The sequence below is a fragment of the Phoca vitulina genome, unplaced genomic scaffold, assembly GCF_004348235.1.
Source record: "Phoca vitulina isolate PV1807 unplaced genomic scaffold, GSC_HSeal_1.0 scaffold52, whole genome shotgun sequence".
Classification (NCBI taxonomy): Eukaryota; Metazoa; Chordata; class Mammalia; order Carnivora; family Phocidae; genus Phoca; species Phoca vitulina.
The window spans coordinates 10938508-10960824 of NW_022589755.1; the positions used below are offsets into that span (position 1 = coordinate 10938508).

The 22317-nt window shown below is 49.7% G+C and overlaps 2 protein-coding genes and 1 non-coding gene across 4 annotated transcripts in view; 2 read left to right on the forward strand and 1 right to left on the reverse strand.

Annotated features, from left to right (window-relative positions):
• The window catches only part of ETHE1 (ETHE1 persulfide dioxygenase), a 17227-nt gene extending 3309 nt beyond the window's left edge, over positions 1–13918 (forward strand). For both annotated transcript variants that reach the window (XM_032388213.1, XM_032388214.1), the window contains exons 4-7: positions 10828–10957; positions 12974–13063; positions 13464–13580; positions 13746–13918. In XM_032388213.1, the coding sequence (XP_032244104.1) occupies positions 10828–10957; positions 12974–13063; positions 13464–13580; positions 13746–13798 (390 nt within the window). In that variant the 3' untranslated portion in view covers positions 13799–13918. The remainder of the gene's footprint in view (positions 1–10827; positions 10958–12973; positions 13064–13463; positions 13581–13745) is intronic.
• On the reverse strand, positions 11963–12068 carry LOC116622503. Its single transcript, XR_004297571.1, has one exon. It is a non-coding gene; the product is annotated as a U6 spliceosomal RNA (small nuclear RNA).
• A 1184-nt stretch (positions 13919–15102) lies between the features above and the next one.
• Positions 15103–22317, forward strand: part of PHLDB3 (pleckstrin homology like domain family B member 3) — a 19942-nt gene continuing 12727 nt past the window's right edge. The window contains exons 1-9 of the mRNA XM_032388951.1: positions 15103–15226; positions 15717–16086; positions 16699–16881; positions 17124–17261; positions 18976–19104; positions 19356–19517; positions 20338–20448; positions 20585–20668; positions 21047–21157. Of these exons, the coding sequence (XP_032244842.1) occupies positions 15835–16086; positions 16699–16881; positions 17124–17261; positions 18976–19104; positions 19356–19517; positions 20338–20448; positions 20585–20668; positions 21047–21157 (1170 nt within the window). The 5' untranslated portion in view covers positions 15103–15226; positions 15717–15834. The remainder of the gene's footprint in view (positions 15227–15716; positions 16087–16698; positions 16882–17123; positions 17262–18975; positions 19105–19355; positions 19518–20337; positions 20449–20584; positions 20669–21046; positions 21158–22317) is intronic.

Consider the following 22317-nt stretch of genomic DNA (forward strand, 5'->3'; position numbering starts at 1 on the left):
CCTGGGTGGCTCAGTCGGTTAAGTGTCTGCCTTTGGCTCAGGTCATGATCCCAGGGTCCTGGGATCAAGCCGTACATGGGGCTCCCTGCTCAGCAAGGAGTCTGCTTCTCCCTCTGCCCCTCCTCCTGCTCATGCTCTCTCTTTCTCTCTCCCTCTCTCTCTCAAATAAATAAAATCTTAAAAAAAAAAAAAACAGTTGGAGGAACTGACCAACTATTATCCAAAGTGGCCACACCATTTTACATTCCCACGGGCAGCGTATGAAAGGCCTAATTTCCAGGCACCTGGGTGGCTCAGTCAGTTAGTCGGCAGACTCTTGATTTAGGCTCAGGTTGTGATCTCAGGGTCCTAGGATCGAGTCCTGTGTCAGGCTCTGTGTTCAGCGGGGAGTCTGCTTCAGGATTCTCTCTCTCCCTCTGCCCCTCCCCACCCCTCTCTCTCAAATAAATAAATAAATCTTTAAAAAAAAAAAAAAAGAAAGTCCCAGTTTCTCCACATCCTTGCCAACACTTGTTAGCATCTGTCTTTATGATTATTCGATGTTTCATGTGGTTTTCATCTGAGTTCTTTATAAACCTTTAGAGATGGTCACACTTCTTCTCCCTCATTTTCTCCCCCCCAGTTTAAAAAAATTGACTTGTAACATGCATGTTATATAGTAGAAAGTGCGCATATTGTATGTGCGCCGCTTGTTAAATTTTTACATATGTTTACACCTGAGTATCCACCGCCGAGATCCAAATACAGAGCATAGTCATCACCCCAGAAGGCCTCCTTGTCCCTCTTCCTGGCCACTGACACCCCCATCAAGAAACCAGCTTCCGACTTACTTATTTTAAAATTTTTCTTTTTTTTTCTTATGATAAGGACTTTGAAGATTTGCAATCTTAGCAACTTTTTTTTTTTAAATGTTTTATTTATTTATTCATGAGAGTCAGAGAGAGAGAGAGAGGCAGAGGCAGAGGGAGAAGCAGGCTCCCCGCCTAGCAGGGAGCCCGATGCGGGACTCGATCCCAGGACTCTGGGATCATGACCTGAGCCGGAGGCAGACGCTTAACCATCTGAGCCACCCAGGCGCCCCTACTTTTTTTTTTTTAAAGTCGGTCCCATGCCCAACAGGGGGCTTGAACCCACAACCCTGAGATCAAGAGTCACATGCTCTACTGACTGAGCCAGTCAGGGGCCCCTCTTCCAATTTATTTAATCATAGATTAGTTCTACGTGTTCTGGACCTCATAAACAGAACTCATACCATATGGGCTCTTTTGTGTTCTGGCTTCTTTCACTCCACATCATGTTGTGTATAGTTGCAGTTCTTTCCTTCTGTTGCTCTATCACAGAGATTGGCAAACTTGTTCTGTAAAGGACCAGACAGTAAATATTTTTGCTTTTGCAGGCCATATGGTCCCTGTTGGTGTGAAAGCAGTCAGAGACAATGCATAAATGAATAAGCATGGCTGTGCTCCAATAGAACTCGAATTCTGGCCTCTGAAGTGTTAATTTCAGTAATTCTCATTTTGATTTTCTTTTTTTTTCAACCGTGAAAAAACTTAAAAACCACTCGTGACCCTCAGGCCGTACAAAAGCAGACCGCAGGCCAAATTAGGTGTACCAGCGGTGGTTTGCCAACCCCTGATGGAGAGCATTTTATTGTGTGAATTTATGTTAATTCGTCCATTCTCCTTTTGAGAGTTGGTGCCAGTTTGGAGCTATTTGTGAATAATGCTGCTGGGGAGCATTTGTTTGTGTGAATTTATGAAAATTTATCCATTTTTCCTTTTGATCGGTGATTCCAGTTTGGGGCTATTAAGAAAAATGCTGTTATGAAGGCTCTTATGCAAATCTCTTGGTGGACCTTACTCTCAATTCCATGGAATGGACTTTCTGGGTCAGAGGACTGACCTATGCTTAACTTTAGTAGAACTTGCCAGTTTTTTGAGCTGGTTGTATTTTACACTCACAGCGGGCCAGATTTGGATGGTTTCATTATACAGTGCATTTTCTGTTTTAATGAGCAATGAGATTTGAACATTTTATCTCCAGTGAGGAGTGGCAGATTCGGAAAGTTAGTCTTGCCTGTTAAGTATGTTAATTTAGAGCGCTGCCAGATACGGAGCCCCCAGATCCCACTTTAGAGATTCTGATTTCATTGTTCGGGGCAGACACAGGGAATCAGTCTATTTTAAAAGCTCGCAGGTGGGGCGCGCTTGGCTGGCTCAGTCAGTGGAGCATGGGACTCTCCATCTTGAGGTTATAAGTTCGAGCCTCACCTTGGGTGTAGAGATGACTTAAAATCTTTAAAAAATAAAATAAAATAAAAGCTCATAGGTGATTCTCATGTGGTCCAGGTGGGAATTTCAGTGCTTCCTTCTATTTGGAGCTAATTATTATTTTCTTAATTAATTAATTAATTTGTCAGAGAGAGAGAGAGCACAAGCAGGGGGAGCGGCAGGCAGAGGTAGAGGGAGAAGCAGGCTCCCCGCTGAGCAAGGAGCCAGATTCAGGACTCAATCCCAGGATCCGGGGATCATGACCTGAGCCGAAGGCAGCCGCTTAACCGACTGAGCCACTCAGGCGTCCCAGGAACTAATTGTTTTTTTTAAAAGATTTATTTATTTATTTATTTGAGAGAAGCAGGGGGAGGGGCATTAGGAGAGGGAGACAAGCAGATTCCTGAGATCATGACCTGAGCGGAAATCAGGAGTCTGCCTCTTAATGGACTGAGCCACCCAGGCGCCCCTGGAAATAATTATTTGAATTGTGCAACAAATCTTCTCTCCTCGCAACATTTTATAAAAAATGTCAAGCATACAGAAAAGTTGAAAAGATTTCAACGTTGAAATCTCAATGAATCTCAAACACAGCATACACGTATCCATCCATCACCTATCTTATTTTTTGTTGCATCCTCAAGTTATAGACATCAGTACACTGTCCCCTAAACGTTAGAACAACTAATGTCGTTTTCTTTCACAAAAGAAAGGAAGGTTTAGCTGACGGAGGTTCAGACTGTTTAGCCGCAATGGAAAAAGACACTTTGGATTTTCGAGCTTAGAGTGCACAGAAACAGTGGCTGGTCATACCAAGGTTAGGTGCTTTTGAATAATGGAGCGGAGGAGTGAACTTGGGACCAAATGGAATAGATGGCCCGCCTCTGCTTGCCACCAGGGGGCAGTGTGGGCCGTGGGCCTTGCGTGGCGAGTGCGCGTGCGCAGACCCCTTTCGCGTTGCCTGTAGCTGATGCGAAGTAGTTGGAGAAGGTGCCGCTGCCCCTGGAAACAGGTGAAGGGGACAGCTGCTGAGCTGTGTCACGTATTTGAAGCACCATGGAAGGGAAAAAGGAATTTGTTGGAAGAATGTGAGGTTAGTCAGGCTCCACAGAATCCCTGCAGACTGTTCTGCGGCTGAGATGTTTCAACCAGTTTCAGGACCGGTGGAGGCTGCTGCGTGAGGTCCAGATATTAGGCGCTCCCCCCACAACCTTTTATTAATATTCTAATATCTATAGTAAATTGAAATAATGGGACAGTTAACACCTCCATACCCTTCACCTAAAGGTCATGAGTTGCTGACAGTTTTTGATTAAATAATTAATTATTTTTAAAAAGATTTTATTTATTTGTCAGAGAGAGAGTGCACAAGCAGGGGGAGTGGCAGGCAGAGGGAGAAGCAGGCTCCCAGCTGAGCAGGGAGCCCGATGCGGGGCTCGATCCCAGGACCCCGGGATCATGACCTGAGCCGAAGGCAGACGCTTAACCCACTGAACCACCCAGGCGTCCTGTTGACATTTTTAAAAAAGATTTTATTTATTTATTTATTTATTTGAGAAAGAGTGTGTGCTTGCGCACAAGCAGGGGGAGGGGCAGAGGAAGAAGCAGGCTCCCCTCTGAGCAGGGAGCTGAGTGGAATGTGGGGGCTCAATCCCAAGACCCTGGGATCAAGACCTGAGCCGAAGGCAGAGGTCTAATCGACTGAGCCCCCCAGGCGCCCCCAGTTGCTGACATTTTTGCTACATTTGCTTTATTTCTCTCTGTGTGTATATACTGTTTTCCTCTCTTACCACTAAAAAGCTGCATTACAGATATGTCGACCCTAACGACTTCTCCTGAGAGTAACAATGTTCTCCGGTAGCAGAGGTTCTCCAACTCAAACCTTTTGGTCTCAGAACTCCGTGCCCTCTTAAAAGTTACAGGAGGGCCCTCAAAGCTTTTATTTATGTGGGTTCCAGCTATCAATATTTATTTACTAGCTGTATGTCAATTACAGCTCAGTAAAAATAAATAAAACCTTTCTATTCAGAGATGCCAAAAAAAATTTACTGCATTAGGGAGTGCCTGGGTGGCTCAGTTGGTTAAGCGACTGCCTTCAGCTCAGGTCATGATCCTGGAGTCACAGGATCGAGTCCCGCATCAGGCTCACTGCTCGGCAGGGAGTCAGCTTCTACCTCTGACCCTCCTCCCTCTCATGCTGTCTCTCATTCTTTCTCTCTCAAATAAATAAATAAAAAATAAAATCTTGAAAAAAAAAATTTACTGCATTAGAAGTTAAAACCAAGACTCTCTTTTTAAAACACAAGAATATTCAAGTACTCCATCTGCTGGCAGAGCAATGACATCATCACCAGTCATGGAGCTTCTGGAAAACGCCACCAAACGGGCGAATGAGAGTAAGAAGGGCAGAAGAGTTCTTCCTACTATCATGAAAATAGTTTTCACCTTGCAGACCCTCAGGGTTCCCTCAACTGTACTTCGAGAACAATAAAATAGTTTTCACCTTGCAGACCCTCAGGGTTCCCTCAACTGTACTTCGAGAACAATTCTTTTGCAAAATCTTCATCACAGAAAATATATGATAATTCTGAAATAATTCTTTTTTTTTTTTTAAGATTTTATTTATTTATTTGACAGAGAGAGACACAACAAGAGAGGGAACACAAGCAGGGGGAGTGGGAGAGGGAGAAGCAGGCTTCCCGCCGAGCAGGGAGCCCAATGCGGGGCTCGATCCCAGGACCCTGGGATCATGACCTGAGCCGAAGGCAGACGCTTAACCACTGAGCCACCCAGGTGCCCCTGAAATAATTCTTAAATCCAGCCCAAGTTCAAATTGCCCCAGGTGCCCAGGAATCATTTTTATGGTGGTTTTTAGGAACCAGGACCCAGTTGAGGTTCATACAATCCATTCAGCTGTTAGGTCTATTTAGTCTCTAAATCTAGAACAGTTTCATACCCTTTCTGCACCATGACATTGACTTTTGAAGTTTCTAGTCTATTGTAAGACGTCCCGCTTCTGGGTGTGTCTGGTTGTTTTCTCATGGTGTCATTCAGCCTACTCTTTTCTTTGCTATCAACTGAAGTAGATTGTATGTATTTTGAATTGGTTAATAATAATGATGATAATTTAACAATAGTTAACAAGCTTTGAGGGTTTGCTTCTTGCCAGGCATTGTGCTGAGCTCTGTAAGTGTTTTTTATCAGTGTTTGTCTAGAAGGATTTTCACAATCAAATATTGCTGCAGGGAGTGGTGGGGCTTGTGGCAAATGCTGGGGTGCATGTTCCATTTATGGAGGACACCCACTGCACAATTCAAGTTGATTATTCATGTTTAGGAATGTAGTCTGTCAGGGTGCCTGGCTGGCTCAGTTGGAGGAGCGCGGGACTCTTGATCTTGGGGTCATGGTTTGGATCCCATGTTGGGTGTAGAGATTACTTAAATAAATAAGCTTTAATAAAAAAAAAAAAAAAGAATGTAATCTGTCTACTGCCAAACCTTTTTTTTTTTAAATAGAAGCTTCAAATATACATTTTTGAGAAATCTTCCACTTTTTAAGGGTAGACTACAAATTCAGACTTCTCATAACTCCTGAGTGGGCCAAACAAAACATTTCTCTGGCTTAGTCTGGCCCTTGGGCCTCCACTGCGTCTTCTCTGACAAACAGATCTCATTAAACCTTCATAACCACATAGATCAGAAATATTTTTCTCATTTTACAAAGAAGGATGTATAGAGAGGAAAAGTGACTTGCCCAAAATTACACTGAGAAAATGGCCAAGTCGGGATTTTTTTAATTTTATTTAATTAATTAATTAATTTATTTATTTTTAAAAGATTTTATTTATTTATTTGACAGAGAGAGATAGCAAGAGCAGGAACACAAGCAGGGGGAGCGGGAGAGGGAGAAGCAGGCTTCCCGCAGAGCAGGGAGCCCGAAGTCGAGCTCGATCCCAGGACCCTGGGATCATGACCTGAGCTGAAGGCAGACACTTAATGACTGAGCCACCCAGGCGCCCTGGGATTTTTTTTAAAGATTTATTTATTTATTTGAGAGAGAGAGAGAGAGAGAGAGAGAGACTGGGGGTGGGGGAAGGGCAGAGGGAGAGTGAGAGAAAGTCCCAAGCAGACCATGAGATCATGACCTGAGCCGAAACCAAGAGTCAGACACGACTGACCGAGCCACCCAGGCACCCTGCCAAGTCGGGATTTGGACCCAGGAGGCCTTGTGATTCCAACTAGATCAGTGTTTTTACAAATTTTAGAACACTAATTGGGCGCGTGGGTGACTCAGTCAGTTAAGCGGCTGCCTTCGGCTCAGTTCATGATCCGGGGTCCTGGGATCAAGCCACGAGTTGGACTCCCTGCTCAGCGGGGAGCCTACTTCTCCCTCTACTGCTCCCCCTGCTTGTGCTCTCTCTCTCTGTCAAATAAATAAATAGAATCTTAAAAAAACACCAAATTTTAAAACATTATTATTATGTTACTTTGATTAGTGATTATTGTGTGCTGGGCATTTTTCTAAGTGCTTTACATACTCAAAGTAACTTAATATTTTTTTGTTAAAGATTTTATTTATGAGAGAGAGAGAGTACAAGCAGGGGGAGGGGCAGAGGGAGAGGGAGAAGCAGGCTCCCCGCTGAGCAGGTCCCACGTTGGGTCCTGGGATCATGATCTGAGCTGAAGGCAGACGCTTAACCAACTGAGCCACTCAGGTGCTCCAGTAACTTAATATTTATAATAGCCCTATGAGGTGGGAACAGTTATTATCCCCATTTTACAAATGAGCAGAGAAGCTCAGGAACAGAGAGGTGAAGTGACTTGTCCAAGGCCACACAGCTAGTAATAAATAGCAGAGGCAAATTTAGAACCCATGTCACCTGGCTCCAAAGGCTATTCTTAACTGCTAGTCCATGCGCCCTCTCCAAGAGATAGATATTGTACATCTGGATTCATAACTGAAACCTCCACACATGAAATACCACTTCCCCTTCCTGTGTACCAGGCACCCTGAGATTTCCCGCTTCATCCCACATCTCCTCCCCCACCATTCCATTCTATTCCATTCCACGCCTCTCTGCTCTTCCGTGTCTAGCATCCTTTTTTTCTTTTTGCTTTTGTCTTATCTGTGACATCCATCCATACTTCCACGTATAGTTATAGTTTGCTCATTCCTATTCTTATTCTGTGCCTCAGTTTCCTCGTCTATAGAATGGGAACAGGAATGGTACCTACCTCATAAGGATGTGTGTGGACTGGATGAGTTCAGTCATGTCGAGCACTCAGAAGAGAGCCTGGCAAAATTTTGTCCAATTTATACATATACACAGTTACATATACCATACGTATACTTCAACTGTACCGTATACATACTGTCTAAATGTACTGGTTGTTTATAGCTGACGTCCTTCTGATTGGTCGGTACCCATTGCTGTAACTGTGATTGACTGTTTTGAATATTACTCCTGACTATCCATCCACAATATTTAGTTCGAAAGACACCCATGCTTTCTGTTTAAAAAAAAAATTCAGAGAGTATGGAAACAGACAAAAAAAAGATCATCCTGGGCCACCAAAACGTTATCAGGAAGGGAAAAGCTTTCCCAGACATTTTCAGGAGACATACTGAGATCTCAGTGGCCAGAGAACCGGGTCAGAAGCCACCCAGGCTACCATGGAGGGTAAGGAAGTGCTTGGCTGGGCACACTGATGCCCTGAACCAAACCAGAGACCCGGAGTGGGGAAGGGCAGAATGGATGCTAGGTGTGGACGCAGGATCTGCACATGGTATCCTTCTATAATCAGCAGATGACTGACCTGGACCAGGATGCTAATTGGTGGGAGGAGCGCTGTGTGAGTGGCAACTAATCTTATAAGTGGTTGTTAGATCATGAGGGTAACAATTTTTTTTTTTCCATGACAATTGCTTCCCTGAAGTGGGTGTGGGGATTTACATAATGAGGATTTCCTGGGTGGGCATTTTTGCCCACATGTCAGAAGTTCTTAACGGCAGAGTCCAGAGTCGTAGCAGTAGCTGTGGGGGGTGAGAGAGTCCACATTTGAGGTATTGGTAGACACTGCAAACTTGCCCTCTAAAATGGCTACAGTGAGGGCGCCTGGGTGGCTCAGTTGGTTAAGCGACTGCCTTCGGCTCAGGTCATGATCCTGGAGTCCCTGGATCGAGTCCCGCATCGGGCTCCCTGCTCGGCAGGGAGTCTGCTTCTCCCTCTGACCCTCCCCCCTCTCATGTGCTCTCTCTCATTCTCTCTCTCAAATAAATAAATAAAATCTTAAAAAAAATAAATAAATAAAATGACTACAGTGAGTCGTACCTGCATCCCAGGAAACGTGGGCTTGCCTCAGACACCCTGAGCAACTCTAACAGTTGTCAATCTGGTAGGTGAAAAATTTAAATCTCTCTCCCTTTCTCCCTAAAAGGCAGATCAAACATCGTTTCAGATGTTTTTTTTTTTTTTAAAGATTTTATTTATTCATGTGAGACACAGAGATATATATAGAGAGAGAGCATGAGCAGTGGGAGAAGCAGAGGGAGAGGGAGAAGCAGACTCCCCGCTGAGCCAGGAGCCCAACGTGGGGCTCGATCCCAGGACCCTGGGATCATGACCTGAGCTGAAGGCAGACGCCCAACCATCTGAGCCACCCAGGCGCCCCTTCAGATGGTTTTTGACTAATTGTTTCCTCTTCCATGATTTGCCTGTTTTTTTCCTTTTGCGCATTTTTCTTTTGGGAGTTCTTATTGATGCTTAGGAGCTGTTTATATATGATGGCTACTCATACTTTATAATACTTTCTTATACATGCTGCTACTACTGTCTCTTGAGTTTTTTGTCTTTTAACTCTTATTTTGTCCTTTTCTATAATGAAGTTAAACTATGTGGTCATCCCTGTCACTGTTTTTCCTTATGTCCTCTGAATTTAATATCATGCTTTTTTTTAAAGATTTTATTCATTTATTTGACAGAGAAAGAGACAGAGAGGGAGCAGAAGCAGGGGGAGTGGCAGGCAGAGGGAGAAGCAGACTCCCTGCCGAACAGGGAGCCCGATGTGGGGCTCGATCCCAAGACCCTGGCGTCATAACTCAAGCCAAAGGCCGATGCTCAATCGACTGAGCCACCCAGGCACCCCTAAATTTAATATCTTGCTTAGAAAAACCTTAAAAACGTGGGCAAAAATGCCCACCCAGGAAATCCTCATTATGTAAATCCCCACACCCAGTTCAGGGAAGCAAGATTACACACACACACACACACACACACACATATCTCCTTATATTAGGTTATATATATCCTTATATATTTCCTTTTAGATTTCTTCTGCTTTTTAAATGTTTAGATCTTTAGTTTATCCTGAATCTTGTGTTCTATTTTTAATTATAAAATGAGATGCTTTCTGTTTAAAAAAAGGGTAATGTAGGCAAAGCCTAAAGAAAAAATAAATGTTTTGAGTGAACGAAGAAACTTTTTTAAAAGAAGACACTGTACAATTGCTTTGTAATCGGCTTTTAGCACTTACCAGATAGTAAATATCTTTTCATGTCATTAAATATTTGTGTACAGCATCATCAAATTTCATTTCAATAACATACTTTTATTTTTTTTTTTTTTAAGATTTTATTTATTTATTTGACAGAGAGAGGCACAGCGAGAGAGGGAACACAAGCAGGGGGAGTGGGAGAGGGAGAAGCAGGCTTCCCGCAGAGCAGGGAGCCCGATGCAGGGGCTTGATCCCGGGACCCTGGGATCATGACCTGAGCCGAAGGCAGACGCTTAACAACTGAGCCACCCAGGCGCCCCACAATAACATACTTTTAAATGACTGTTTGGTATTCCATATTTATATTAGTGTGCTTATCTTTTTGTTACTGATTTGGAGATCTGTTTGTATAGGAAGTATACTGACCACCACGTGGTGCATATATGTCATAAATACATTTTGCCAGCCAGTTGGTTCCCTTTCAATTTTGTTTATAGTGTTGTTGCCGTTCAGAAACTTCAGATTTATTTAAAGTCAAACCATTGATCTTTTTTGTAATGATTTACAACTTTTGGGATCACATTTGAATGCTCCTCCCTAACCAGAGATCATATATATTCATTTGTATTTTTGTTGTCGTCACAGTTTTATGGTTTTATTTTCTTGCTTTAAGTGTTTAGATTCATTGGGAGTTTACCCTGGTACAAGGTTTGAGTCTGGGAATCTAACTTAATTTTTTTAATTTAAATTTTATTTATTTATTTGACAGAGAGAGAGAAAGCACAAGCAGGGGGAGCCAGAGAGGGAGAAGCAGACTCCCTGCTGAGCAGGGAGCCCTAGGCAGGATTCGATCCCAGGACCCTGGGACCATGACCTGAGCCGAAGGCAGCCGCTTAACTGACTGAGTCACCAGGCGCCCCAAACTTAATTTTTTAATAAAAAAAAAAAAAACACCCTAGCTAGATGTGACCCTGGGGTGAGATGGGGGCTTCTCAGGCCAATTTCATCATGAGGCCAGGGCCCTTGGCTTATTGGTAACTGTCTGTATTCTCCTTCCCTACCAGGCCTTGGAGACCCGGGCGAGCCCCGGCCACACCCCGGGCTGTGTCACCTTTGTTCTGAATGACCACAGCATGGCCTTCACTGGAGATGCCCTGCTCATCCGAGGGTGTGGGCGGACGGACTTCCAGCAAGGTCACAGGCCCTTTTCCCTAGCCTGAGATCTTCGTACGGTTATGTGTGCGCCAGGGTTTTAAGTACCTGTTGCAAAAATGAATGAACAGGTGTTAGACTGTTAGGGGGTCAGGATTAGATTGAAGAAGTTTAGCTGCTAGAGTGAGGGAGAGTTAGATTCATGGGTTAGCTACTGCGGGGCAGTTCGGCGGTTTACCTTGTTGGGAGACAGTTAGATGCAAAGGTGTATTCATTATCTATTGCTGTGAAACAAATTACCCCAGAACTTAATGACTTAAAGCAATGATTGACACTATCTCACATAGTTTATGAGATTCAGGACTCTGGAAGCAGCTTCGCTGGGTGGTTCAGCATCACTCCTGGGAGTACAGTCAAGCTAGAGCCTGGGCTGCTGTCGTCTGAAGGCTTGACCGGGACTGGGGGTTCTGCTGCCAAGGTGCCTCACTCACATGGCTGGCAATCTGGCTCTGATTGGTGGCAGGAGGCCTCAGTTCCTTACCACATGGACCTCCCCACGGGGCTACTTTGTCTTCCTGACACAGCAGCTGGGTTCTCCCAAAGGGAATGGTCAGAGAGACACAGACGGACAAGCAGACAGAAGCCCTAATTTTTTTATTAAAGATTTTTATTTATTTGAGAGAGAGAGAGAGAGAACAAGCAGGGGGGCAGGGGAGCATCAGAGGGAGAGAGAAGCAGACTCCCCGCTGAGTAGGGAGCCCGATGCGGGACTCGATCCCAGGACCCTGGAATCATGATCTGAGCCGAAGGCAGATGCTTAACCTACTCAGCCACCCAGGTGCCCCGAATTTTTTTTTGAATGACCTAGTCTTAGAAGTTAAACTCTGTCATTTCCGCAATATGCTATTTATTAGTTGCAAGTCACTTAGTCCAGACCACTAAGCCAAGGTGAGGAGAATTGTCACGTTTTGAACAGAAAAGTGTCAGTGAGTTTGTGGACTTTTTTTTTTTTAATTTTTAAAATTTTTATTTATTTATTTATTTATTTTTAATGTGGAACGCGTCACGAATTTGCATGTCATCCTTGTGCAGGGGCCATGCTAAATCTTCTCTGTATTGTTCTAATTTTAGTTTGGTGCTGCTGAAGTGAGCACTTTTAATTATTATTTTTTAAAGATTATATTTTTAAGTAATCTCTACACCCATTGTGGAGCTCAAACTTACAAGAGGCGCATGCGCTACCAAGAGAGCCAGCCGGGCACCCTGTGGACATTTTTTTTTTTTAAGATTTTATTTATTTATTTGAGAGAGGGAGAGAGAGAGTGTGTGTGTGCAAGTGGGGAGAGGAGCAGAGGGAGACGGACAAGCCAACTCTGCCCTGAGCAGGGAGCCTGGCGGGGGGGGGGGGGGGGGGGGCGCGATCCCATGCCCCGATATCATGACCTGAGCCAAAACCAAGAGTTGGAAGCTTAACCGACTGAGCCCCCCAGGTGTCCCCCACTGTGGACATATTTTTAAACCTGAACGTAAGGAGTTTAGGTGCTGGAGGTGTGGCAGGGGGAGGGGTGTGTAGTTTGATTCAGGAGTTTAGCTGGGAGGGGGCAGTTAGATTCAGGAGTTTCACTGTGGGAAGGGAGGTCCAGAGAGGTTTGCCCCTGTCCTAATTTAGGACTCAGAGCTTGATGTTGGAACCATGGGCCCGTTTTCTTCTTTGGCCTCATGTCTTCGGTTTCTTACCTTCTAGTCCAGCCTCCCAGCCCAGAACCCTTTCTTGGCATCCCCAGGCTGAGGGCACAGCTCCTTGGTGCTTCAGGATCTCATCCCAACCTTATTTACCACCATGGTGAATTTCTCACCATTCCTCAATTCTTTGCATTTGCTGTTCCATCTGCCTACAATGCCCTTCCCTCTCTTTCTGTGCCTAGACAAAGGGGTACTGGCAGGAAATGAGGAAGAGGGTTTAGCTACTTGATTTTATCCTCCCACCCTTTCTTGAGGAAAGGGGCTAGAAGGCTTCTCTCCTGTTGATTTACTCACCTCTGAGCTTTCCCTTCCCAGGCTGTGCTAAGACCTTGTACCACTCAGTCCACGAAAAGATCTTCACGCTTCCAGGAGACTGTCTGATCTACCCTGCTCATGATTACCGCGGTGAGGGCTTCCTGGAGGAGGTGTGGGACATATAACTGTCCATTTGAGAGGGAGTACCAAACTGCTGTAGTCCATGTGGGGCATGGAGACCACAATTCCCAGAAATTTCTCTGGCCAAAAAGATCAAGTGCTTAGGTGTGCTGAGTGTGGATGTAGAAACAAGACTCCTAGAATTCCGGAGGGCATGCGTTTTCCTGGAACTGCCTTAGAGAGCTTAGGGAACGTGGGAAACTACATTTCCCATAGTGCCGGTCGAGGAGAGCAGGCGATCTTGGTAACATTCTGGGAAGAGCCTGTTAGTCCCAGGCCCGAGATGCACCCTAAGCCTCCTGGGAAATGTAGTCCTAGGAGGCCCCAGGCACTTGCCGGGTTGACTTTCCTCTCCTCCCTTGGCCGCTAGGGCTCACGGTGTCCACCGTGGAGGAGGAGCGGACTTTGAACCCGCGGCTCACCCTCAGCTGTGAGGAGTTTGTCAAGGTCATGGACAACCTGAACTTGCCCAAGCCTCAGCAGATAGGTGAGCAGTTGGGGGCCGGGACTCCTGGGTCTGAGGGAGGAGGGGGCTCAGGGCCAGAATTATGTTTCCCAAAGAAGAAGGGCTCCTCGGATTTCTGGGCCCCCAATGGGGCATGAGGGGGTCTGCTAGGGCCCCTTAGGTTCACCCCCGGTTTTTTCCTTTCAGACTTTGCTGTTCCAGCTAACATGCGCTGTGGGATCCAGACTCCCCCTTCCTGACCCGGCTTTGTCAGGTGCTCATTTCTGTTAAGAATGCACTAGGTGGGGTATAGAGAGAGGTGCCATCGCCAGGCCTCTCTTCTTCCCCTCCCTCACCAGCCCCTGAGCTTCTTAAATAAAAAAATATATATATATATATATTTTTTGCTCTGAATCTTATTTCCGTCCGTTTTTGGGGGGGAAGCCGTTGGTTTTCTGATCTGAGGTGTCTGGTCTGAAGAGGCCAGGGAGGAGAGAGCAGGGTGAAGATGCAGGGTGCAGGGAAGGAGGACATTTTCTAACTCACAAGATCAGAAACAAACCTATCTGGGGCAGGGCTTCTCACCTCCTTGGATTAGAATACCATCTTGAGTTGGAGCCACTCACACCCGTAAGACCCAGGAGAAGGTCCTTCACTCCTTCACGTCTCAGTTTCCTCATCTGTGCAATGGAAATAATACTAATAATAGGGTGTTGTGATGATCCAATGAGTCCACATGTATGAGGTGCCTTGGCACACTGCCTGCATGGCAGGTGCCCTATCAGTGGTGACTGTTATTGTTACTATCATTTGGAATGATCTTCCAGGCACTTCCTGGCTGCACCAGAGTGACAGTGTGCCCAATGGTTAAGAACGTGGACTTTCCAGAGAACAAATCCAGCCTTGAGATTAACAACATGTCTAGACTTCCAGGCACATTTAACCCCCTCAGCCTCAGTTTCCCCAACTATAAAATGGAGATGGTAATCCCTTTCTCATTAGGCTACCATAAGGATGAAATTAACGTGTGTCAAGTGTTTAGCACAGCTCCTGACATCCAATAATCCTGTCTCACATGCCAGTTATTTTCCTGTTTTTGCCCAGAGAGGAAAGGGTCTGGCTTAGACCTTTAACCTCTGCCCTCCACCCCATAGCAGAGTGGGGCGGGGGGGGGGGGGGCACACTTCCACTGTCTCTGGGCGGGTCTCTGACTCAGCCCAGGGCACCCCCTCCCCTTGCCCAGCTCCCCAAACCGGTCGGAGCCCTTCTAAAGGGCTCATTAGAGGGAGAGGCCCCTATCTCCATTCCCCCTTCCTTTCAGGATTCCCGGTGTCGGGGCGTTAGGGAGACGCTTATACATAGGTGACGAAGACGCCTAGACCTCCAGGGGGCAGGAACGGGGCGGGGGGCGCTGGAGGCAGAGTGAGGGGTCGCGATGCTGGCTTTTCCGAGGGTGGGGCCGGTGGGGCCGGGATGGCCGGATGCCGCGGCCGCGGGCGGGGCAAACTGGTCGCTCCCTCCTCCCTCGGGGAGCTGTTGGACCTGTTGTCCCCCCCTCCACTTCCGGGCTGCTGGGGAGGGGGACAGAGCAGCTTCTCTCTCCTCCCTCTTCCCCAGCCACCTGTCCCGCAGACTGAAAAGGCAGCGCCCGGAGCGCAGAGCGACCAAGCACGCCGAAGCCTGAGCCGGTGAGGGGGCCGGGGCTGCGGGGGAGGAGGGAGCTGAAGACGGCCTTCTGGGCTCCCGGGAGTGGAGGGAGGCTGGAATTTGGGAATCTAGCCCTGGGACGAGCAGAGGACGCAGACTCTTGGTTTGCTCAGGGAGGGAAAGTAGGAGCCCCGACTCCTGGATCTCTGAGTGAGACGGCATGGACGCTGCTCCCCCCTACAGTGGTGTCGGAGCCAAGTCTACCAGGCTCGGGAAAGGAGGGAGTCCCGGAGGGAGAAGGAGATGGGGTCGCTCTAGGGTGCTCCAAGGGATTGTGGGGGGTTGCTGGGAGGGTACAAGCCTCGACACCTGGGTAGGAGGGTGAGGCCAGTAGGGGGCGTGCGAAGACCCCCCAACTCAAATTCCGGTCCGGCCTTCGGGGGTGTGGCGCCGTGGGAGCCATCGAACCCCGCCCCTAGAAACTCCAGGCCACGCCCCCGGAGTGCTCAGTTCCAATCTTTGATCTCTTAGGTCCCGCCTCCTGGAGCTCTTTCCGAGCGCTCGGGAGCCTCCTGGGCCGCATCCCCACGCTGCCAGGCCACGCCCCCGGAACTCGGGCCCGCCCACTCCGCTGGAGCACCGAGCGGCCATGGGGACGCCGAGCGGCCGGGACGAGGGGTGCCAGCCGCCTCCGGTCCCGGAGGGCGACGCGGAGGTCCCGCCCCAAGAGGCTGCGCAGCCCCAGGTGCACCCCGAGGACCCCCACGAGCCGGAGGCGCCCGAGGCCCCGGAGGAGCCCCAGGGAGTGAAGGAGCTTCCGAGCGGCCGAGGAGCTGAGCAGCAGGCTGAGGAAGAGGAAGAAGTGGAAGAAGGCAGCAGCACGGAGAGCAGCCGCGACGCGGTGAGGGACCTGGAGGGCGAAGGAGGGGGCCACAAAGGGACAGGTAGAGAGAGACCAGATAGAGACCTGGACACAGGGAGACCGAGAGACAAGGGAACCAAAGAGACAGAGACACAGAAAGACCAGAGACAGAGCCTCGGAGAGATGGGGTTAGAGACACAGACAGAAACCCAGAAACAAAGGACAGAGATGCTCAGAAGGGAAATACTCTGAAAGGGAGAGAGACCTAGCGATTCAGAGAGAGAGACAGATACTGAGTCGGAGAGACAAAACCCAGAGAAACGGGGGAAAGTCTCAGAGCGACCCGGGGAGAGCGGGAGAGAGATCCGGGTCTACCAGGACGCGATGCCAAGAGAATGGGACCTGGGTAGCGAAAAAGGGACCTTCCTTGAGTCGGCTGCGTACGCCCCCTCCCCGACTGCAAGCCCCTGGGCCTCCTGCCCGGCCCGGGGTGCTCCCGCACCTGCACCCTCCTCCACTTGAATAAACGGGCGTGGCGACTGACTGGGGCTGATCAGACCCCCAGACCCGAGAATGGGGTGGGGAACGGACCTGCCAGATGACTGCAGTGGCGAGGCCTCTCCTCTTGAACACGCCCCTCTCCGACCTCAGCGGGAGGCTCCGTCCCCGGCACAGACCCCGGCCACGCCCCCCGCATCCACCCAGCCTGGGGAGGGGGTGCGAGGGGCGGCGCGGCGGCTTCGAGAGCAGCAGCTGGAGGCACTGACCCGCGTGGCCGTGATGGAGCAGCGAGTGAAGGAACTACAGCGCCAGAGGAAGGAGCTGAGGATCGAGGTGAGGCTGCGGACCTCGAGGGCAGTCTGGCCCCCAGCTCAAGGGGAGCCCTCCAGGCCAGGCTCCTGGGCCTTGCCTCCAGCGGGATCCCACTCTTAGGCCTCCAGCCCTATCCTCCCTCCCTCCGAATCCAGGACCCCAGACTCCCAGGCACCGCACTTGGACCCAGGCGTCCAAGTCCCCAGCCTCCTCCTTCCTCGGACCCAGACCTCCGGGCCCCAGCCCATACATTCTCCCCACAGATGGAGGTGGAAGTGGCCCTTCTGCGGGGCGAGCTGGCCGGGGAGCGGGTGGCTGCCCGGCGCGAGGAGGAGCAGCTCCGGGAGCTGCTGGAACAGCAGGGGGACACGAAGCGGGGCAACCAGGAGCAGCAGGAACAGGTCAGTTTCTCCTGCGGGATCTTCACCGTCAGTTTCCTTCGTCATCGGACCGATATTCCTGGTGGTGCTCCTGGGACCTGAGCCCCAGGGTTATCCTCATTCCCCAAAGGGGGGATGATCCTTGGGCTGGGGGAGTGAGGGGTGGGCAGATGCTTCTTGTTTTCCTTCTCCCTCCCCCACCATGATTCTGGGGCCTCTTCCTTTGGCCCTCTCTTTGCTCTTTAAATGTCATCTTGTGAAAAATGTCAAACCGACGAACAGAATAGTCAAACAGGTGGCTCTGTGGTGTGCTCACCACCTTTAGCAGTAATCAATCTTCCATTCTTGTTTCATATCCCCCAGTTTGCTTCCCTCTCCCCCGTTTTAAAAGCCAGTGCCAGACATGATACTGTCTGTAAACTCTTTAACAACCTATTCATTCTTCAGGTCTGATAATGAAACAGGGATGGTGTTTTTAAAAACAGGGGCCTTGGGGGCGCCTGGGTGGCTCAGTCGTTAAGCGTCTGCCTTCGGCTCAGGTCATGATCCCAGGGTCCTGGGATCGAGCCCCGCATCGGGCTCCCTGCTCTGTGGGAAGCCTGCTTCTCCCTCTCCCACTCCCCCTGCTTGTGTTCCCTCTCTTGCTGTGTCTCTCTCTGTCGGGTAAATAAATAAAATCTTTTAAAAAAATAAAAAAATAAAAAATAAAAATAAAAACAGGGGCCTTGGGGCGCCTGGGCGGCTCAGTGGTTAAGTGTCTGCCTTCGGCTCGGGTCCTGATGGTCCTGGGATCGAGCCCCACGTCAGGCTCGCTGCTCGGTGGGGAGTCTGCTTCTCCCTCTCCCACTCCACTCCTTCTGTTCCCCCTCTTGCTGTCTCTCTCTCTGTCAAATAAATAAAATCTTTAAAAATAATAATAATAATAAAAATAAAAACAGGGCCTAGCTCTACACACCTCCCTCTCTCTCACCCCCAAACCTGTGGTCAGTCAACATGTCCTGTCCTTTCTGCTCCCTGAACCTCTGTCTCTAGTCCTTCCAGTGCCCCAGGATAAGGGTTCCTCAGCCGGTTGGCCAAACCAGACAGGAGCTGCGCCGAGCCTGCCTTTCTCTGTCACCTCCCTCTGTGCTCCTCATCTCTACCCTCTGACCAGAGTTTACCCCCGAAACTTCCTGTGCTTTTCAACTACTGTGCATTGGTGCTGCGCTGTTCCCTCAGCCCAAAGCGCCCTTCCGGCTCCCTCTAGCTCCCTGGGTCTAAATGTTCCCTGATTTTTGAGGCTTATCTTAAAATCCTCCCATCCAGGAAGATGCTCTCCAGTCTCGGTTTCTGTAGTCTCTGTGTTTCACTGCCCTGATCGTCCCAGCCTGACAGAGAGTGAACTAGACAGGGGCACCTGGGTGCCTCAGTCAGTTAAGCGTCTGCCTTCGGCTCAGGTCATGATCCTAGGGTCCTGGGATCGAGCCCCACATCGGGCTCCCTGCTCAGCAGGGAGCCTCCTTCCTCCTCTCCCTTTGCTGCTTCCCCTGCTCATGCTCACGCTCTCTCTCTCTAATAAATAAATCTTAAAAAAAAAAAAAAGTGAACCAGACAGACAGGGTCCCTGCAGTCTTGGAGCCGGCACCCAGGCAGGGTTCTGAGATCCAGCTAGCCTGGCCCGTGCTGGACTCTGTTTCTCTTCCTGTGTCCAGGCTGGACTGGACTGAGAAGGCTGAGAGCCTGGCTGTTCTTTCAGGAACAGAGGCGGCTGAGCCAGGAGCGGGATCGAGTGGAGGGTCTTCGCCAAAGACTCCAGGAGGCCCAGGGACAGCTCGACTCCCAGCCGGAGGACCAGCGAGAGCGGCTCCTGCAGGGACTGCAGGAGGTTAGGGTCCTCCAGATCCTCTCTGGGACCTGATATCCAGGCTGCTCTTTCCTCAGGACCCAGACGTCCAGGCCCTCAGGCCCCTGTTCCCTCACCTAGGAGTTCAGGCCCCAGCCTTATAACTCCCAGGACTTGGGAGTCTAGGTCCTCAAGCCCCTCTTCCCTCCTTGCCCAGGACTCCTGGCCCCAGCCCACTTACCACCCCCCCCCACCAGGATCCAGGCCTCCAGTGTTTGCATTCCCACCCACAGATGAGGGAACAGCTAGATGTGGCCCAGCGTGCCTACGAGGACCTCGAGTTCCAGCAGCTGGAGCAGGAGAGCAGGCGGGAGGAGGAGGACCGGGACAGCCCTGGGGCCCGGGCACTGGACCCCAAGGTCCGGGAACTCCAGGCCAGTGTGGCACAGCACAGGGTGAGTCGGGCGGGGCTCGCCCTCCCTCCCTCCCTCGCCGCTGCCCTCTGACTCCTCCATTCCCCCGTCTGGCCCCTTCTCTGTCATCCTTTCCCACCCGCCTCACCGTCTTCAGAAGAGTAACAACAATGACTGATGTTTATTGAGCATTTACTATGTGCCAGTCATGGTCCTAAATGTTTCATGAGTCCTTACTCATCAAATCTTTACAAGAATCTGGGGAGGCCAATCTGACTCCCCCCCCACACACACACTTTATAATGAAGAAACTGAAGGTCAAGGTGCTCAAGTAACCTTTTCCAAGGTCGCTCAGTTTGTAGAGGGTGGAGCTGGGATCTGAACCTACTCGGTTCAGACGCGGGGCTCCTTTCTCCACCTCCATTTCTGGATCTTCTCCCTGTCACTCTCTCTTTTCCCTTCTATCTGTCTCTGTTCTGTCTGCACCTTGTCTCCTTGCTCGCATCTTCCTCTCGGGGACTGTCTTGGTCCTTCTTTTTTGTATCTGTTCTAGTTGGTCTCTCTGTCCCTTTCCCTTTCTGTTCTCCACAACTCTCTCTGGGTCTTCTCTCTCCGTCTCTGTCTGTACATCAGCTCCTTCACCCCCCACCCCCCAAGCCACCCCAGGTCTCTTCCCGATCCCCAAAAGGGAAGAGGGCACCAGGAAACTTAACTCCCACCCACTCATGGGCACCCAGGTCCTGGGGATCTCTGTTATGGGGTGCAGCAAACCCCAGGCTCTTCAGGAGGACTTGGCTCTGTGGGAGCCAGCTGGGAGCCCTGGGACAGCTGAATAACCAGGGCCCTGGGCCATGCCCTGCAGCACCGGATCCAGGTCTTAGAGGAGCAGCTCAAGTCGCTGGGGGGGCAGATGGCGGCTGAGAGCAGGGGGCTGAGCCGGAAGAAGGACGAGGCCCTTCAGGCCCTGACGCAGGTGAGTTCTCCTGGGAGACCTGTCCGACTGTCCTCACATCCCCCTGGGGCAATCCATCGCCACTCTGCACCCCGAGATGCCTCCTGGTACCAGGGAAGGCTGCCGGGACAGCCCATGATAACTTGCTCTGCCTTAGGAACGGAGCCGCCTGCTCGAGCTTAATTGCCTCCAGGGAACCCCGGGTGGAGACTTCTCTGAGTCCAACCGGGCCCTCACTAAGGTATGGGGATTTCATGCACCTGTCAGCCCCTCCGCCCTCCGACCCAGGAGTCCATCCCCCAACCTCTTCCTCCTCCCTTGGGAATCCAGGCCCACAGACCCCTTTTCCCTTAGGATCCACAGTTCTCAACCCCTAAACCCTTTCACCTTTGGGACCCTGGAGTTCAGGCCCCCAGCCCCTACCCCTCAGGGAACCTGCGGTCTCGCCCACAGTCCTTGCTCCCCTAAGACCACGGTCCAGCTCCCTTGTGACCTGGAGCCTTTGTTTTTCCATCTGAGAAATGGGCCGACACTGGATACAAGGGCCAGAGCTCCCGGGAACGGGTGGGCCCTCTGTGATCCTTCCAGCTCCCGTTAACCATCAACCCCTCTCCTGAAGCTCCTGTTCACCCAGAAGACAGACCGCCAGCTGCTGGTGCTCCAGGACCCCACCACCCACACTGCCTCTACCACTTCCTCCTGCCTCTTCTCGGTCCACAGCTCCCTGCAGGTACCTCGGCTCCCCACGCCACCGTCTCGCTGTCACTCGCATCTCCAGAACTTGCCCTGTGGCTTTCTCCACCGTGGGGGCCTGGGGGAGAGGGAAGGATGAACGAGGGGTATTTTGATTTTTAATAGGCTCAAGCTTTACTTACTGATTTTCTTTCTCCTGCCTAACACCCCACCACTCCCCTGGCAGAATGGAACTGGGTGCACCCAGCAGTAAATTTGAAAAGCAGCCAAACAGGGCGTATGGATAGGAAGGCCCCCTCTCTCCACCCCACGGGCCCACAGCCCCCATCCCCAGCATGGCTACTTGTTTCTTTGGTACCCCCCTTCCAGATCTCCTTGAGACTGGGGCCGGGGGGTCCCCACTTATTAACAGGTTACAACATTCATTGTTATTAACTCTTTAAACTGAAACAGAGTAGAGAATGTCAGAGCCTGTGCAGGAGGCAGGGGGTGAATATGAGATGAAAAGTTTTGTTTCAGTTTGTGTGGATGCTTGGTAAACACTTAGAAATTGGTAGCTGTTTTTTTTTTTTTTTTTTTAAGATCTTATTTATTTAGGGGCGCCTGGGTGGCTCAGTTGGTTGAGCGACTGCCTTCGGCTCGGGTCATGATCCTGGAGTCCCGGGATCGAGTCCCGCGTCGGGCTCCCTGCTCGGCAGGGAGTCTGCTTCTGCCTCTGACCCTCCCCTCTCTCATGCTTTCTCTCTGTCAAATAAATAAATAAAATCTTTAAAAAAAAAAAAAAAAAAAAAAAAGATCTTATTTATTTATTTGAGAGAGAGAGACGGAGATAGGGAGAGAGAACAGGAGTGGGGAGGAGAGGGAGAAGCAGGCTCTCCGCTGAGCAGGGAACCCGATGTGGGACTCGATCCCAGGACCCTGAGATCATGACCTGAGCCGAAGACAGACGCTTAACCGACTGAGCCACCCAGGCGCCCCAAAATTGATAGCTCTGATGCAAACTTTTTTTCAGAAATGTGTAGATAAGCTATTCGTTGGCTTTGATTTTCTAATTAACACTTTATCGTGGAGACTGTTTTCTGTTGATCCATTTAGAGCTGCCTCGTCATTTTTATTTTTTTATTTTTTATTTATTTTATTTTTTTAATTATTTATTTATTTATTTGACAGAGAGAGACACAGCGAGAGAGGGAACAC